Consider the following 18,948-nt stretch of genomic DNA (forward strand, 5'->3'; position numbering starts at 1 on the left):
TTAATCCACTGAAGAAGGAAATGGCAAACCACTCCAATATCTTTGCCAAGAAAATCCCATGAACAGTATAGTTCATGGGGATGTAACTGAATAGTCATTATTATTATTATTCTAATCTGGCCTCAGGCCCTTCCTAGTTTTGTGATCCTAGGCATGTCATTTAACCTCTGTTGGCCTCAGTTTCTTCAACTGTAAAGTGAGAGTAATAACAGCACCTACCTCCCAGGGTTATTGTGAGGATCAAATGAGATAATAAATGTGAAGTGCTCAGTACTGTATAAATAAATGTTGGCTATTATTATTATCATCATCAGCCCTCCTTCCATATCAATACCTTCCTTCAGCAGGGGTTCAGCATCTCTCCCTTCCTACTCCTGAGTTTAGTAAAGTTCAGTAGGCCTTGTGAATCCCAGATATCCTCAACAGGTACCCACTGAAAACATATGGTGTGTAGAGCTAGATGTTATGGGGAATGCAAAGACATCTTTGTAGACACATAACGAAAATGAATTTGAGGGAAGCTTCAAAATTCCGTATTTCAGAAGCATGATGTGAAAACTGGCCAATTTTGGAGGGCAGGAGTGATGAACTTATAATCAGACTCAGTAACAAGGCTCTGAATAAGATGTCTATTTTATATTAATAATGTCAACAGAAGCAAAGTAGCATCTGGAAGCAGAGGATCTCAATCTACTGACCTCCTAGTCAGACAGTGGGATCTCTGATAAGTACTAGCTGAATGCCCTGGGCAACTCACTTAACCACTCAGTGCCCCAGGCAACCAACTCTCTGCATTAGAATGAGGGAAAGCCTTCCACCAAATAAATCATAGGTCTGGAAACTCATACTGCTTGAGTTCCTAGGAAAATGTTTTGTAACTAACAAAGCACCTCAAATAATGTGGAGTTCTTAACCATTTTTTGTGTTACAGACCCTTTTGGTAGTCTGGTGAAGCCTATAGATCCCTTCTCACAAGACAGTTCTCAAATGCATAAAATAAAATGTATAGGATTTCAAAAGAAACTGGTTATATTGAGATAGTTATCAAAATATTTAAGAGAAAAGAAGTTCACAGATGCCAGGTTAAGAACCCTTGTTCTAAAAAAAATAGCACTATATGGTAGTATAGGCAGCTAGGTAGTTCAGTGGATAAAGCTCTAGGGCCTAGAGTGGGGAAGATGTGAGTTCAAATCTGCCCTCAAACACTTACTAGCTATGTGACCCTAGGCAAGTCACTTAACCCTGTTTGCCTCAATTTCTTCATCTGTCAAATGAGCTAGAGAAGAAAATGGCAAACCATTCCAGTAGCTTTGCCAAGAAAACCCCAAACAGGATCACAAAAAGCCGGACATGGCTGAAACAACTAAACAACATATGGTGGTATAGTCTAAGAAATGCAGGATACAGGAAAAGAGTTTACCAGGATATCAGAGTTAAAAATTAATCCCCATGGGGTGGGGGTGGTCAGGGAAGTAGGTAGAGGAGGGCTCTGAAGGATAGGACTTAAGAAGAAAGAAAAGGAGGTTACCCCAGGTGGGGAGAACAGAATAACCAAAGGGGAGAAAGGAGGAATGCCTAGCATGTTCAGGAGGTTCTGAGTACACCTGATCAGATGAATTTATTCCAAAACGGCAGTCGGCTACAGCAGTCCTTCTCAAACCTTTTGGTCTCAGGACCTCGTTCTGCTCTTCAAAATCATGGAGGATCCCCAAAAGTTTTTATTTAAAGGGTTACATCTACTGCATCTATTGATATTCAGCATATAAGAAAGGAAAACTGATAAAAAATATGTACTCATTCTTTTACAATTACAATAACAAGTCTACTATATGTTAACATAAATAACATATTTTTTTATGAAAAGTAACTTACAAAAAAAAAAGCTGCCGTGAGAAGAGTAGCACTGGTTTACACATCTTCGCAATTCCCTTTAATAAAGATTTATAGAAGACAGCTAGATTCTCCTATCTGCTTCTGCATTCAATCTGTTGTGATATGTTGTTTTGGCTTAAGTCTATGAGGAAAATCCGGCTTCATATATATATAGCCATTTTGAAAATGGAAGAGTATTTTAATAGGCAAATAACAACTTAGTATCATGAAAATAATTTTGACTTCATGGATCCTGGAGGAAGCTTGGCATGATAATCATTAGATCATAGATCTAGAATTAAAAGGCATCTCTGAGGTCATCATCTGATCCAACTCCTCATTGTACAGAAGGGGCAATCGAGGCCCGGAGGAATTAAATGATTTGCCCGAGGTTACATAACAAGTGATGAGGAAGCAGGATTTCGAGCCAAATCCTTTAACTTTTCACTGAAATACACATCATTTCCTCTCTCTCCCTCCCAAGTCTCTCAGTTTCCTCATCTGTAATATGGAGATGATGATTACTGAGGCAGCTACTTCAGTCTTTGTGAGGAGAGCATAGTATGGATATGAGCAGTTAGTATTATTCTTTTTCCCCTTGGTGCTCAGGATCCATCACCTCCTACACTCTACTCTGCAAAACTGCCTTGAATCCAAAGCCAAAGGGAAGGTTGGTTTTCTGGGCTCTTTCTCTTGTCTGATGGGAGATTTCTCCCCTGTTCTCAGTAAGCAGTTGTTAATTTAGGTCTTTTTGGAATCTCTCAAGACTTTGAAAGAACTTCCATTCAAAACAGAGAGGCTTTAACGCTGGCTTGAAATTCTCCTTCCCCACCACATTTAATCTCAGTGCCTAACAAACTTCCCATTTACTAAAATGCCAACCAATTAAACAGAGCAAAGGGTTAATTTGCTGGAGTGCCCACAGGAGTCATTTGTGCTACCTCGGGATTCCTGGCTATTGGGCTGTTATCAGCAGGGGGCCCTAATAAGCCGATTAGAGCTAATTAGAAAGAGACTAATTAACTGGGGGAAGCTGCTGCTGGAACAGCATCGAGAGGGGAAATGTTTTGAGTTCTGGTTGTCAGAGAAACAGATTCCTGAGATGTGGCTGATTTCAGAGATGTACAGAAATCCCAGCTGATGGAAAGAAAGAGATACCAGGGGACGGGGTGAAGGAGACTGACTGTGGGACCCTGAACAGAGGAGCTATTTTTACCGATTATGAAGAATTCTCCCCACCTCCGGAAAGAGAGGTGAGGGACTCTGTGTGCAGAAGCAGACACGTGTTTTTGGACACAGCCAGTGTAGGAATTTGTTTTTGCTTGACTGACTATACAGATTTATTTTAAAGGGTTTTCTTTTTCTTTTTTCTTTTTTTCAGTCTATTGTGGGGACATGAAAAGAACAGAAAATAAGTGTTAAAGAAATTTAATTAAAAAAATATATATGCAAAAAAAAATCTTTATGTAGGAGATATGGTGCTGGTTTATTTAGGGAAAGTGTGGGTGGTTTAAGCTAAAGGTGCTCCAAAAACTACCTCTTTCAGCAGAGGGCAGAGCCAGACTATTCATATTACAAATAATTATTGAGCAACTCCTTGGTAAAGGATATATATTCTATAGTTAATGATCCTATTATATAAGATACACACATATCTTATTATAAGTCTTATAGAGCTTTGTGGGATATTGTATTTGTTCTATAGTTATCTATCCTATTATATGACACACATGTATATATTTTATTATATATCCTATAAAGCTGCTTTCACAGTTTCATAAGTTTGGAGCTTGGAAGGACACTTCAGACATCATCTAATACAAAGGTGTCAAATTCAAGGCATTTCTGAGTGCTAGAGGAACCAAATTAAAATGTTTAACAAAATAAGTAAAAATACAATTCAATATAGGTAATATGAATTTGTGGCTTTCTAAATAAATATGCAGGCTCCACAAGATGCATTTCTATTCAAGCTGGACACCACTGACTTACCATAACTTGTCTCACCTTCATTTTACAAATGAGGAAACTGAGGTCACAGAGGTTAAGTAATTCGCCTAAGATCAGGAACCCAGGGCCTCAGGCCACACTTGGCAGTATTCTGTGTGCCACAAGGCCCTATCATTTGCACTGTATTCGTCTGTCAGTCTGTTGCTATATAAATCTTCTTGTGTTCTTTCTGGGTGGATTAAACTGGGAGAAGTCTCAGATGGGAGGCAGGGAAGGTCTGTTTCCTGGGACACTTCAAGATTTCTAAGGGTGAGCTTTTTAATCTTCTGTAGTCCACTTCTTTTGTGTCCCCCCCCCCTCCCTGCCCCCTACACACACACACACACACACACACACACACAGGCTATGTAGACTGAGAGTTCAGTATGCAGTATGAGCTGATAGCAGGTTGTGTTGCAATATTGCCCGAGAAGAGAGCTGTTTCTTGCCCTCCTTCCCGCTCAGAGAGCCACCTGTAAGGCTGACCCGTTCAACTGAAAAACCCGAAGATGCTGCAACTCCAATTACAGTCATGTGTGGGTCATTCCATTACCCCTACACACACCCCATCTCTCACCACCCAATACAATTGTTACCATATGAACCAACAGACAGAAAATGAACTACAAACTTCTAAAACTAGGACCCTTCCTCTAAAAAGAAGCTGCCACTCTCGTTGCTTTTTGGGGTCCTGCACAGGTAGAAGTCGTGGCTTCTATCCTGGGGGGAGGGAGAACAGCAGAATTGGCCCCACACCTTGAGTAATGCTCAATTAATGTCTCCCTTCTGCAATACTAATGGGTAGCTCAGAAGCTTTGCTGAACCCTGTGTCCTTTTGAGGAAATAAAATGGCCTCACGTATCACACACTGTCAATGCCTCGTCGTACGGGCCAAGTTAAAATTAAGGGGCTAACCTGAGTTTAGGAAAAGGCCCTCTGAATTGTAGCTAGATACCACTGCTGGCCTGTTTTGGTTCTCTGGTGTTTCATGGATGGAGTATCATAGTATCATACATCTAGACATGGACAAGACCCCCCAGAAGCCATCTAGTCCAGCAATGTCATTTTACAAATGAGAAAACTAAGGAGGGGTATGATTAATCAAGTAATTTCCTCAGAGGGTCAGTAAGCATCCGAGGGGGAGACAGAACAAGTCCTCTGATGCCAGAGACAATGTTCTTTCTATGGTACTAGTTTGTTGTTCAGTTGTTTTTTTCAGTCGTGTCCAACTCTCCATGATCCCACTTGGGATTTTCTTGGCAAAGATACTGAAGTGGTCTGCCATTTCCTTCTCCAGCTCATTTTTACAAATAAGGAAACTGAGGCAAATGGAGGTGAAGTGACTTGCCCACGGTCACAAAGCTAGTACATGTCTGAGGCTGAATTTGAACTCAGGTCATTTTTACTCCAGGTCCAGTGCTCTACCCACTCACTACACCATTAGCTGCTTCTATCAGACCTAAGGAGAAGGAAAAGGGGTCTCCATGCTTTTTTCCGTCTTCTCCTGAACTGAGATCAGCCTTCTTCAATCTTATTCTCTGAAGATGTATCTTAGACAATATGCTGACACCCCGAGACAAGACATGCCTTGCCTATACCCCTGGAGGGGGCTTCAGGGTTCTCTTAGTGACATGAGGCTAACATCAGGTGAGGACTACTTGAGATTGGCAAAAGGACTCCTTTTGGGGGACTTGTACCTTAGGATTTAGCTCTTTACTTCCCCCTATTTCTTCCTCTAGCACTCCCTCTCCTAGGAACCTCCACGTTGGAAAAGATTCCAAACAGATGAGAACAATGAAAGGCAAACAGAGAAACAAGATCATTTCCCAAATTCTGCATGTATGAAGAGTCCCAAGTCCCAGCAACCAGCCAATACGATTTGGCAGCACTGATCTCACCCCCACGATCCCAAGTCCAAATGCCCCTTTCTTAGGGGAGCGGAGGGAGAGTGGCAACAACCTCAGATCCCACACAAACTCTGGGCAGAGCTTGGAAATGAGCGCTCAGAAACACTTCGAGGCACTGAACGTGTCACTGCTGCTAAAAACAAAACAAAACACACAACAGTAAAGTCAGGGAATTATAGAAGTGCTCAATCATTTCTACAGCCTCATCTGGAACCATAAGTCATCCCTCTATCCACTTCCCAGGCAGGAAAACATTTAGATGGCCACATTCTATGAAACAACCATCTTTCAGCATTTGAGTCACTTTTATATGGTCTCTGAGTCAAGATTAAATGGTCTCTGCCTCATCCTGTCCCTGCTCCTTCCTCCATCACCACAAATCTGCTTGCTTGGCCCTTGCCCAGTGCCATACTTTCTGGAAGTGATTAGTAGGTGAATATTACTGTAATTACTCACCTAAAAAGCAAATTAAAGAGGCAGCGGGGAACACATGTAAAACATTTTGCCTACCATAAAGGCCCATTAAAATGTCATCTATTGTTATTGTTTTGAGAGGCTATACTGGATACAGAGGGAGGTTGGGAGTCAGGAAGACCTGGATTCAGGTCCCCTATCTATCACAGACAGGCTGGACAAGTCAATTAACCTCTCAGATGCAGAACAGGTGCTGATCTGTCCTGCTAGGAGATTCTTTACTGGGAGTTCTCCATATCACAGATAGGTATGCACCCTGGGTGTCCCCAGGTCCATCCTGATGTTTCCAGGAAAAAAAAAAATGCACTTATGCCTCTCTTTTTCGAGACTGCTTTTCCCCCCAGTAAATTCTGGTTATTCATTTAAAAAGTGAATTTAGCGATATTTAATTTTCTTCATTGTTTGATGAATTAAACCAATATGCTTCATGACTGAGTATTCCATAGACATTTGTCTTTTACACCTACAAACTGTGACGTTTTCAAGACTGTGGCACTCGGTGACACACAGGCACACTGTAGCACTGTTATAAGACAGGTATGAAAATGTTGGGGGGGGAGGGGTTGCAGCAGCGGACAATTTGGAATCTGTTCTGTGATTGCGCAATGTCCAAAACACCATATGGTCCACTCTTGACCTCCCATTGAGTTCTGGGCCCAACACAATGTTTACTTGAAATACCTGTCTGAAGAACATATACTGATATAGGAACTTGATGGGCTGCCCATTCAACTGCATGTCATAACCAGAGAAGCATGTGGCTTCCATTCTCTCTCTCTCTCTCTCTCTCTCTCTCTCTCTCTCTCTCTCTCTCTTAAAAACTACTTTAAATTACTATAAAGTTCACTAAGGAAAGCCTGAGGAGTTGTAGGGATCTAATTGACCAAACTGACTGCTAGGCAATTAATATTTTAACCTTGAAGGGAAGGAAGGGAAAAGAATAAGAATTTATTAAATGCCCAGTTACTGTGCTAAAAGCTTTATAATTATTATTTCATTTGATCCTCACAATCCTGAGAGATGGTAATAACAAGAACAACAACAACTACTACTACCACCATCACTTAATATAGCCTTTGCACCAGGCACTATGTTTGGTGCTTTACATTATTATCTCATTTGATCCTCCCAACAACCCTGGGCAGTAGGTGCTATTATTATCCGCATGTGACAACTGAAGAAACTGAGGCAGACAGATTATTAAGTGACCTGCCTTGCTAGGTGACATGGATAGCAAGTATATGAATCTGAATCTGAACTCAGATCTTCTTGACTCAAGGACCAGTGCTTTATCCACTATGCCACCTAGCTTATCTCTTTCTTGATTCTAACTTCATTAAACTTCAAGAGTTCCTGATTTCCCCTAAAAACAAAAAAATAGGGATACTGTTAAACACGTCCTTATTATCAGAGTTAGCCAGGAGACAGAAGAGTTGCAGATGATAGTGGGACCTCTTATACCTCTGTTATTTTACCCAGACACATGATTTTTTGGGGATAGGGAACTCACACTAAGAAACCCCAGCCTACCCCCCGATTAGTAATGCATCTACGACTCAGTTTTGGGGCATTATGTGAGGCACTGAGATCTCCAGTGACTTACCCAGGTAGTATGTCAGAGGAGAGACTTAAACTTAGGTCTTCCTGACTCAGAGACTAGTTCTCTACACACTAATACCATGTTGTCACTTAAAATAATAATACTGGACATTTCTAGGACACTACCATTTACAAAATGCATTACCTATTTTATTATCTCAATTCATCCTTAATTCCAATGTGAAATGGGTGTCATTATGGCCATTTTGCATATGAGAAAATTGAGGACACGTGGAGAGGTTTAGGGACTAACCCAGGCTCATACAGCTTTGTCGATCAATCAATAGACAAGTATTTACCAAGCATATTATGTGCTATTCTAGGTTCTAGGGATACAAAGATATGGTCCTCAATGACTTTAAAGTATTAGAGAGACTATCTGCAACCAGAGTTCAAGTCAGGTCTTCCTGTCTCCTGATTCAACACTGTGATATTCCCATTTTTCTTGTTGTTGTTCAGTTGTTTCAGTTGTGTCTGACTCTTTATGATCCCATTTGGGGTTTTCTTGGTAAAGGTACTGGAGTGGTTTGCCATTTGTGTTTCCTGATCATTTCACAAAGGAGGAAACTGAGGCAAAGAGGGTTAAGTGACTTGCCCATGGTCACAGTTAGTGTCTGAGGCCAAATTTGAACTCATGAAGATGAGTCCTCCTGACTCCAGGCCCAACACTCTAGCTGCCCTGATGCCTCCTTACCAGGATACCATCATCATCATTGTCGTTGTCATCACCATCATCATTATCGTCGTCGTCATCGTCCTCATCATCACAGGCAGCATATATAGCACTTTTAGGTTTACAAAGCTCGTTCAGACATGCTTTACCACAGGTCCATCATGAAAAGCAAAATGAGAAACCACCCACATAACCTCTTTGACTTCCTCCCAGGTAACCCGAATAGACCTCACACACCCTAAACACAAGATGCCCACTTTCTTTTCACATTCACCTAATAGCAGACCCTTAACAATGTGACAGGGCAGCTAGGTGGTGCAGTAGATAGAGTGCCAAGCCTGGAGTCAAGAAGACCTGAGTTCAAATCTGGCCTCAGACACTTTCTAGCTTTGTGACCCCGGGCAAGTCACTTAATTCTGTTTGCCTTGGTTTCCTCATCTGTAAAACGAACCAGAGAAGGACATGGCAAACTACCTCAATATCTTTGCCAAGAAAAATCCCAAATAGGGTCACCAAGAGTTGGACACAATTGAAACAAATGAACAACAACAAAAAACAACCCGACAGTCACACCATCACTGAGTTCAGGAGTCTAAAGATAGTCACCAACTGAGTAGATAAAATCACCAGCTTTTGCTAAGCGCCTGGAAGGCCTTGAAATAAATAATAAGCATGAGATAATCAACTGGCAGACAATATCATCTATAGCAGTTTTTTAAAAAATAAAAGAAAGAAAAAATTCCCTCTCCCCTCATCCCCTCAGGAAACAATGAGAGAAGATGGGAACCTACCAGCATAGTGGTAATTTGCTAAAGGATGACATTTAAATCTGATGGGTTTCTTCAGCAGGAGCATTTCCAAAGCAGCCTACAGACCCATGGGAAAGAAAAGAAGGGCATTAATTACTTGTATCCTGGGCCAAGAGGAGAGAGTTCCATATACCCAAAGGGAAAGAGAAGCAAGCCCATCTCAAGGGAATGTCAGGGGAGGAGGGGAGAATGAAGAAGACAGAAGATGAAGGATCAGATTTTCTTTCACTATGCCACCCACATCAGAATCCAGGACCATCCTCAGACGGTTCTTCACTAAGAGGAGAACCAGGGACAGTGATGGTTCTTCTGCCAAATGGCTGGGAAGCCTGGCAGAAGTAGAAAGGAGCATCTTACAAAGGGAAGCATGGTGCAATTTCAAGATGCTCCAAGGAAAGAAGAAAGAGATTAACTGGTACTTTAACTTTAATATACCTATCTATCATACTGCAGAGTGAAGTGTGTAGTGCCAGGAGAATATTTTCAAACATTCACAACATTGTAAAGACTGGAAAATTCTAACCAACGAAAAGGCCAAACATTATTTTAGAGGAACAAGGATGATGTGTGCTACCCACCTCATGAAAGAGAAGCGATAGACTCAAGATGCAAAATGAGACATATTTTTTGGATGTGGCCAATGTGGAAATTTGTTTTGCTTGACTGTTACAAGGGGTTTAAAAAATCTTTTAATTTCTTTTTTCTTTTTTTTCGTAATCAGGTAGAGGGAGAAATGGAAGAGTGAGAAAATGTTTTTATGAATAGAAAAACTTTTTTCCCTTTTTATTTAAATTTTTTAATTTGGAATTAAGGCAAAAATTCTTTTATTTTATTTTAAAATGTTTTTCCAATTACATGTAAAGATATTTTTTTAAGTTCCAAATTTTTCTCCCACCCTCCCTTCCTTCCCCTGCCCCCTTGCCAAGCCAGCAAGCAATCTGATATAGGTTATACATTACAATCATGAGAAAAACATTTTTTAATATAACCACCATATACCTCACTTCTGATATATACTAACTAAGCCACCTTAGCTCTCAGTGTCTATAGGCAACTCTCTAAGGCTTATCTAAGTTAGAACAGGGCTTCTTAAACTTTTTTCACTTGCAACCTCGACTCCATATGACATCATGATCCACAGTTTAGGAAGCTTTAAGTTAGATAATAATTATCAATCAATATAAAGGCGATGACAAGCAACATTACTAAAGGAAGTTCCCTACATGAATGAAATCACGAGTGCAGTCCCCTACCCTATGGTATCCTATGTTTTATACAATGGATCGTAATTAACAATATTGGTAGAATCTCCACCCATGTGAGCTTAGAGCATACCTTGCTTGTAAGTTTCTAGTTCAAAGCCTTTCATATCTATGACTTTATTTATCCTGTGATCTTTGATTTAAAATAACAATAATGCTAATGCTGCCTCTGGTTGAAAATTAAAGAACATATGCATAATGTTGAGATACCCAGAGTGATGCAATGAGTAAGAGAGTTGGCTCTGGGGCAAAGTAGCTCCTAAAACTGATAAAAAAATCACATGGCTGGGGTTAGCTAGGTGGTGCAGTGGGTAGAGCACCGGCCCTGGAGTCAGGAGTGCCTGAGTTCAAATCTGGCCTCAGACACTTAACACTTACTAGCTGTGTGACCCTGGGCAAGTCACTTAACCCCAATTGCCTCACTTAAAAAAAAAAATCACATGGCCACACCGCACCCCACACCCTCATCTACCACTAAATTTAAAAAAGCAGAGAGTCATTCTGACACTCTCCTTACTATGGCTCCAAGTAACCCTTAAGGCAAACACTGGGTTTCTGAAGCCTCTGACAACTCACCACAAAGATTCCAGACGTCTCTGGCTGGGCTTGCCAAGCTGAAAATGCTTAGGGTTCACACCCAGGGCCAAACCCTTGTTTTTGCTCCAAGAATAAGCCCAGTTAAGTCTGAAGAGGCTCCCCAACTAAATGATAACTATTGGGGGAACACAACAATTCATTAACCCTACTCCAGAGGATGCTGTATGATCTGCATTGCTAAACTAAGTGGCCACATGGATGAAGTCACTCACTGTTTTATGAGATAGTTCAGAACTTATCATTATGACCCTTATTTTCTTTCTTTTAATAGAATGGTTGGTTTTCTTAAAATTTATTTTGTTAGATATTTCTCAATTCAATTAAAAAAATTTTTTAACATTCATTTTTTAAAAATTGGGCTCCAAATTCTCTCCCTACCTCCTATTCCTCCTCTACCCCTTGAGAAGCCAAGCAATATGATACCAATTAATCATGTAAATCACGAAAACATATTTCCACAATAGCCATGCTGCGAAAGAAAACACACACACACACACACACACACACCCCACAAGCAAACAAGAATAACAAAGAAAGCCAAAAACAATATGTTTCAATCTGTACTCAGAGTCTGTTAGTTCACTCTCTGGAGATGGATAGCAATTTTTTCATCATGAGGCCCAAAGATCTGAACTGAGTTAGTGGTAAGGCTCCAAGAACCAAGTTTCCAATTCTCAGTTCAATCAGAGGTTTAAAACACCTCCCTTCTTTGACAAGGGCGCATCAGGGAATGAATATGGTGCACCAGGGCAAAGAAAGGGAAACAAGCCATCAGAGTGAATGTGAAATTTAGCTACAGGGCTATGACCAAAATTTGGTTGCTACCACAAGGAAGTATTAGCAAGCTGCAGACTGTCTGGCTCTCTCTATATAAAACACACCTATTTTAGGGGGTATTCATTATTTGTTTAAGTCCTTCAACTTCTATTAGTGGCACCCTGACTCCCTAAGGTGAAATTCAAGCCAACAAAATGCAGATATAGTCATTTAAGTAGCCATTTAAGTAGAAATGGCAGGCTTCTGATATCAGTATTAGTCACTCAAACGGATGTGTGTGTATATGTGTGTGTGTGTGTGTGTGTGTGTGTGTGTGTGTTTCAACCAGTGTTATATGTTCAGAAAATGCTGTCCCCCCGACCCCTTCATCAATGTTAACCATAATGTTGAAAACTATCTCTACATGTAACTGGAAAATAATAAAATACTCTTATGATTTCAAAAAAAGTTAACCATAAAACCTCCTCTACTTACCATAATATCCCCTTTGGCCTCAAAGAGAGAGTGCAAGGCAAATTCGGAATTTGTCCCTCCCCCTGGCAATGCACTCGAGCAACACAGATTTAGCAGATTCTCCACTGTAAGAAAGAAGAGGAGGCATCAGAGGCCCATCAGAAAACTGGGGATGACAAGATTGACTGGGCATCTGTGGACAGTGTAAAAGTCCCAGGAAAAGGGATAGAGTGGGAGAGTTGACCTTTTCCCAACCAATCTTTCCCCTGTTCCAATACCTCTCTTCTGGAATTCCTGGTTTTCCAGCTCTGGCCAGGGCTTCCACACCAGTGTGGCCTTGTGTGTGTCTTTGCTCAGGGAAGACAAATCCTGGAGTTCAGGGATCTCAGCTTGGAATCTCACACCAATGTTGATGCGTCTTTAAGGATAAGAGAAAAAATAGCAATGTAGTGTCTGGCTGTACTGGGCCTACAAAGGGCAGCTTGTCAGAAACTAAGGAAGTAGAACATTTGTCCCTTGTGCTGAAAGTACTCATGAGGCATTTCCTTACTGCGTGACCCCCACCCCCACCCCAACCCCCACAATTCCAAGCAGGCCACATGCCCTGGAACAGAGAACATCCTTTCCAAGTGAGGAGAAATGGGAAGTTTCAAAGGGGGTTCCACTTAACACAGTAAAGGGAATCTCTAACTAATTCAGAGCAACCTGGAGCATCTTAAAATTGAACAGAACTAGGGGGCGGCTAGGTGGCGCAGTGGATAAAGCACCGGCCCTGGATTCAGGAGTACTTGAGTTCAAATCCGGCCTCAGACACTTGACACTTACCAGCTGTGTGACCCTGGGCAAGTCACTTAACCCCCATTGCCCCGCAAAAAAAAAAAAAAATTGAACAGAACTAAGAAGAGTAAAGAAACTAGGACTGGCACTTTTAAGAGTACGAAGCAGGAGAGAAGGAAAAATAAGATGGGCTCAATATCATTTCAAATGGAGAAATAGGGAATATTAATTAAGGCATGGAATCTTAGAGCTAGAGGAATGTCAGAGGTTATATGGTCTAGCTCATTCCTGAAGCAAGTCCTCTCCTGCACAACATTGTTAAACTGCGGTCCCCTCCATGCCCCAGCAGTCTTCCCACCCTAGAAGGTTGCCCCATCCCTTTTGGTGAGCTGGTCCCGGAACCTCTAGTGATTTTGAGAAAGCACAAAGGGTACCACCCTCACTCCTCCACTTGTCTCCCAACCCAACACTCCCGACTCTGATTGTCCTCCAGACCACTGAGTGGGTAGCTTCCCCTGCCCCCTTTTCAGTTCCTTTTTATGTGCTGCTTCCTCCACTTAGGGTGGTACAGTATCATCCTGGGTCTGAAGTCAGGAAGACTCATCTTCCTGAGTTCAAATCCGGTCTCAGACACTTCCTGGCTGTGTGATCCTTGGCAAGTCACTTAACCCTATTTGCCTCAGTTTCTTCATCTGTAAAATGAGCTGGAGGAGGAAATAACAAACCACTCCAGTATCTTTGCCAGGAAAACCCCCAATGGCATCAAAGAGAGCCAGAAGTGACTGAAAACAACCAAACGACAACAAATTCCCTTCTTAAATTGTAAGCTCTTTGAAGATAGAGACTGCCTTTCTTTTGGCTTATATTTTACTGCACCGTGCTTGCCACAGAGTAAGCACTTAATAAATGCTTACTGACTTGACTTGGCCATCTTGCTTCTACCTGAAAACTTCTCATAATGGAGGACTCATTACCTGAAGAGACAGCCAATCCACTTTGGGATGAATTTAATCAGGAGAAAAGATTTTCTTTACATTAAGTTGAAATCTAGCTCTCTATAATTTCCAGTCACTGATACCAATTTTTCCCTCTGGGGCAAGGTAAAATGAGTCTAATCTGGTTCCAAACGACAACACATCCAAATACACGAAGACACCAATTGTATTTCCCCTACGATTTTCTTCTCCAGGTTATACATACAAGTTCCAACAACTGATTAAAACTGAAATGGGGACAGTGGCAGAATGCAAAGAGTACTGGACTTGGAATAAGATGACCTGCTATTTACTGTCGTATCACTAATAGTAGTAAGTTACTACTTACTATATTATACCTTACTAAATGAGTTGCCTTGAACAAGGTTTTTCTGCCTTAGAAAAAATGGAAAGTTGGGAAAATGAGAGGGTTGAATTTGATGATGTCTAAAGTCTCTTCTAGCTCTAAATCTAAGATCCAAGGAGTCTCATACAACATGTTTTCAAGTCAAGAATAATATCATACATTTACATGGTAATTTTTACATTTAAAAGTATTTTTTTTTAACAAACATTAGCTCATATGAGCTTTTCTATAACCCTGGGAGGTCATTAGGGAGGTATAATTTTGATCATTTGGTAGATTAAAAAAGGGAAGATAACTGTGACATTCTAGGCCTCAAGCTTTGAAATGTATACCTAGGGGGCAGCTAGGTGGCACAGTGGATAAAGCACCAGTCCTGGATTCAGGAGGATCTGAGTTCAAATCCGGTCTCAGACACTTGACATTTACTAGCTGTGTGACCTTGGGCAAGTCACTTAACCCTCACTGTCCCCAAAAGAAAGAAAGAAAAAGAAAGAAATGTATACAAATTAAGCAAGAAGAATTTACACAAGTGTAATTCACAAAGCAAAGGATGGAGGTATGGAAGAGAGCATTTGGGTGAGAACTGTATGGGAGAGAAACAGAAGTGACATTGTTGTAGGAATGACTCTACTAGAGATCTCCTGGTCAGATAAAGATTATGGAAGATACTTCATCAGTAAGTACTTAAATAAATCCTTTCATTCATGCCTGCTTTGAGGCAGTCAGAGATTAAGTGACTTGCTCTGAGTCAAACAGCTAGTAAGTATATGAGGCTGGATTTGAACTCAGGCCTTCCTAATTCCAAACTCAATACTCTATCTACTGTACCCAGAACCTTAAGGGAAAAAAAATGTCCATATCAAATTAGAATTCAGAACAGCCAAAAAAGTAATTTGGAGGCATAGGAAAGCATATTCCTTTCAAGTCTAGGATGGTTCAAAAAAAGGAAGCTCTCAGAAACAAATCTTAGCAATCCAACCATAAGTAACCCAGACAAGGAATAAAAAGGAAGATTATCTAGAGAGGCCTGTATGTCAAGACTGCAAAAAGAACTCTCTCCAGTGAGCCCATATCTTAAAGGGATATGCATAAAAGGTGGGTAGAGGGACACATAATTAAGGATAAATGCAAAAGAGGGTCAGTCATCCACAAAAGACTAAATCCCAGAATAAACAGAGCTTGGGGGTTGGGGTGGATGAAATAAACTAAGTGTGTTTTAAAAAAAAAAAAGATACATTCACTAGGAAAAGAAAAAGGAAGGACAAGAATGGCTGCATGGGGCAGATGGCGTAATATTAACTGATGATGAGAAAAAGCAGAACTACTGAACTCCTATTTTTGTTTCTGTCTTTTTCTATTGAAGAGAATGATCTTAAAACTGGGAAGGGCAAAAACTACACACACACACACATACACACACACATACACACACACACTGTTTAAAGACAACTGAAGACAAACATGAAGGAGAAGGTAAACATGAGAGATGAGGGGAGAGAGGGAGAGAGAGACACATAGAGAGTGATAGAGTAAGAGAAAAAGAGAGAGAGAATGAGAGTGAGAGAGAGAGAGAGAGAACAAAAAAACACTAGCTGTTTTAAATAATTGTTATTTTCTAGGCCTGAGTCTCAGGGCAATGAATTAACTTGGTGATGGAACACCATGGCTCAAAATTGTCAAGGAATCACGAAGAACAGTAGTTCCAGGAAATACTATGCCTTTCAAAAAGGGAAGAAAAGTAGATTCCAGAAATTGTAAATCAATGGCTTGAGTTGAATACCCAGGGAAATCCTTAGACATAATTATAAAATAGATGGTTTGTGAGTACTTAAAAGAGAAAAAAAAAGGAAAAAAAAAAGGGACCATTTCAATTTGGTATGGGTTCCAAAATAGGTCATAGAAAACTAACTTCATTGGTTTTTCTAAAAGCATTCCTAGAGTAGAAATCCTGTGATTTTAGTGTACCTAGGATTAAACAATCCATTTGACAAAAGGATTGTTTTGGAAATAGGGAAATGGAAGGGGAGAGAAGGAGAAGGAAGAAAGGAAGGAAGGAAGGAAGGGAGGGAGGAAGAGAAGAAGGAAGGAAGGAAGGAAAATGAAACTCATCTAGGTTCTGGGATGAGATAGCCAAGGATTCTGAAGAAAGACTTTTATGCTTTCATTAAACAAATAGGCTTTAGAAAAAGTTTGAATTATTAATATTTCATAACTGAAATGACCAAAGGAATCTTGCGGTGTTACCTGCCTATGCTCCCACCCCTCCCCCTAAGCACCAAAGCCAGAATCTCTTGTCCTGCCTCTGATATTCTCCCCATATGCTAGTGACTTTATTCCCTTTTAAAGACACAGGACCAAGGTTACCATTGTACATGAGTTGTTGCTTTTTTAAAATAAATAAACAAAAGTTTTGCTTACGGTTCAATGTCCAATGCCTGTTCCCCAAGGCCTGGTGTGAGTGCTGAGTTGCCACCATCGATGCTATCTGAAATACAAGCCAGAGGTCACTAAGGAAGGGGATAAAGAAACAAGCAGGTCCACCTATCCCTTGGCCAAGAAACTCAAACAGCATTTTCACTATTTTATCAGCCTTGAATATTTCCCCCATCCATGGACAAGGTGGCAAATCAAGCGGGTCACCCGCAGGTCTAGGAATGAGACAGACTATGCCCCAAGTCCTGCTCCTCCTACATGCCAGTTTGGTGACCCTGGGCAGCCTCTTAGTGGCCCAGGCAGCTAAGTCAGAAAATGACAGAAGAGCTGCTGAGTGGTATACGCAGTGGAAGGTATCGCCACATTGAAGGCATAATAGACAAGTCTAGAAAACCACTACCACCACCAGGGAAGGGATCCTCCCTTGCTGTAGCCTGCCAGCCCTTCTCTGTTGCATCACTCAAGTGAATGCCTGAAACCAAGCTTTCCTGACCACAAGATCTCACGATTCCACCTTAAATACCACTGTGGGATGGGATGTGCTTATGCAGCTGCTGCACACAATAATTAATCCTGCTGGAGGATTCATTCTCCTGCCATTTCCTAATGCATGATTTTTTCAGGTCATTATGTCTTTATTTAAGACCATAAGCCCCTAGAAGTGGGGCCACATGCCTGAAACTCTCCATACAGGACCCAGCACCAACAGAGGGGGCAGTACCAAGGACTCCGACAACGACCCAGATGTCCCAAGGAATTTAAAGCTTCGACTTACTCGATCGGCAGAGGAGCACTCTGGCTGTGGGGGTCAGGGGAGTGAGCGGCAGCTGCGGGTGGGGGCCGCTGTGGGAGGAGGTGCTGATGACATTGCTGAAGAGGCCAGAACCCTGCCGGACAGGGCTCAGCATAGGTGGGGGCGTGTAGGGAGGCAGCTCATGAGCAGGGTCTAGGAGGTGGTCCCCAAGGATGCGGGGGGATCGAAGTTGGCTCTGATACAAGGTGGCGGCTGAGTAAGAGGAGGAGTTCAGGTTAAAGGAGGGAGGGGGGATGAAGAGCGGTTCTGGACGGTGGCGATATTTCTTCTTGTCCTGGGTGGGCTTAAAGTGTTCTTCAGCTCTGGCCATGCCTGGCTGATGCTTTCTGGGAATTTCCTAAAAGGCAAGGTGAGTTCATGTCAAATATTTATTACTTGGATGAATTCTCCAGCTCATACACATTGTTTCCACTGGTGTGAAGGGGTCATGTCATCTCCTTTTTGCCCCCCCCTTCCCCTCATGCTCCACAATACCCCATTCATAGCTCCCGTGGGTTAGAAAGCTGAACCCCAAGAATACGCCCTTTTGGCTTGGAGGAGACACCGGTGAAGGTGAAGTAAGTCTGGGTAAAATATGAAAAGTTAGGAAAGAGAGAGAAAGCAAGAGAAGGAAGGTGGGAGTGGCAGGAGCAGTGGGTGAGGGAAGGGTTATAAATTCAGATTCTTTGCTTCTTATTGCTACATTCCCATCTGCTGAGTGGAATCCAGCTGCAAATTCTTCTGGAATTCTCCATCAATTTCCCAGAGGAGAAAAATAAGGACAGATTAAATGAATGCACCCGAAGCAGAATATGTCTGTAGGTGCATATGTGTGTGTGAAAAGGGGGAGGGGAAGAAGAGGAGGAGGGAGGGAGAGAGACAGAGACAGAGAGAGCAAGAGCAAGAGAGCACGAGAGCCTACTTCACTAGACATAAAGTTCTTTCCTCCTTTGGTACCTTCCTGGGCTCCCTACTACCCCATAGGATAAAGTGAGATGATTAGGTGTGACTAACAATGGTTTCTGCAAACCCTTGCTACCCCCATCACTTCAACTTGGTGACTCAACAATCAACGTGTACATTTACTAAATACCTACTATGTGCCAGACCTGGTGCTAGATACCAGGGACATAGGACCAAAATAACAACCCGTGTCCTTGAGAAACATCTGGGGCCAATTCTTATGAATAAG

At 41.6% G+C, this 18,948-nt stretch overlaps 1 protein-coding gene across 5 annotated transcripts in view; it reads right to left on the reverse strand.

Moving 5' to 3' along the window:
- Positions 1 to 18,948, reverse strand: part of TRERF1 (transcriptional regulating factor 1) — a 294,312-nt gene that overhangs the window by 31,746 nt on the left and 243,618 nt on the right. For all 5 annotated transcript variants that reach the window (XM_043999734.1, XM_043999737.1, XM_043999736.1 and 2 more), the window contains 5 exons: positions 17,739 to 18,114; positions 16,949 to 17,015; positions 12,691 to 12,830; positions 12,434 to 12,537; positions 9,306 to 9,381 (listed from right to left, as the gene is read on the reverse strand). In XM_043999734.1, the coding sequence (XP_043855669.1) occupies positions 9,306 to 9,381; positions 12,434 to 12,537; positions 12,691 to 12,830; positions 16,949 to 17,015; positions 17,739 to 18,114 (763 nt within the window). The remainder of the gene's footprint in view (positions 1 to 9,305; positions 9,382 to 12,433; positions 12,538 to 12,690; positions 12,831 to 16,948; positions 17,016 to 17,738; positions 18,115 to 18,948) is intronic.

The sequence above is a fragment of the Dromiciops gliroides genome, chromosome 4 (genome assembly GCF_019393635.1).
Source record: "Dromiciops gliroides isolate mDroGli1 chromosome 4, mDroGli1.pri, whole genome shotgun sequence".
Taxonomy (NCBI): Eukaryota; Metazoa; Chordata; class Mammalia; order Microbiotheria; family Microbiotheriidae; genus Dromiciops; species Dromiciops gliroides.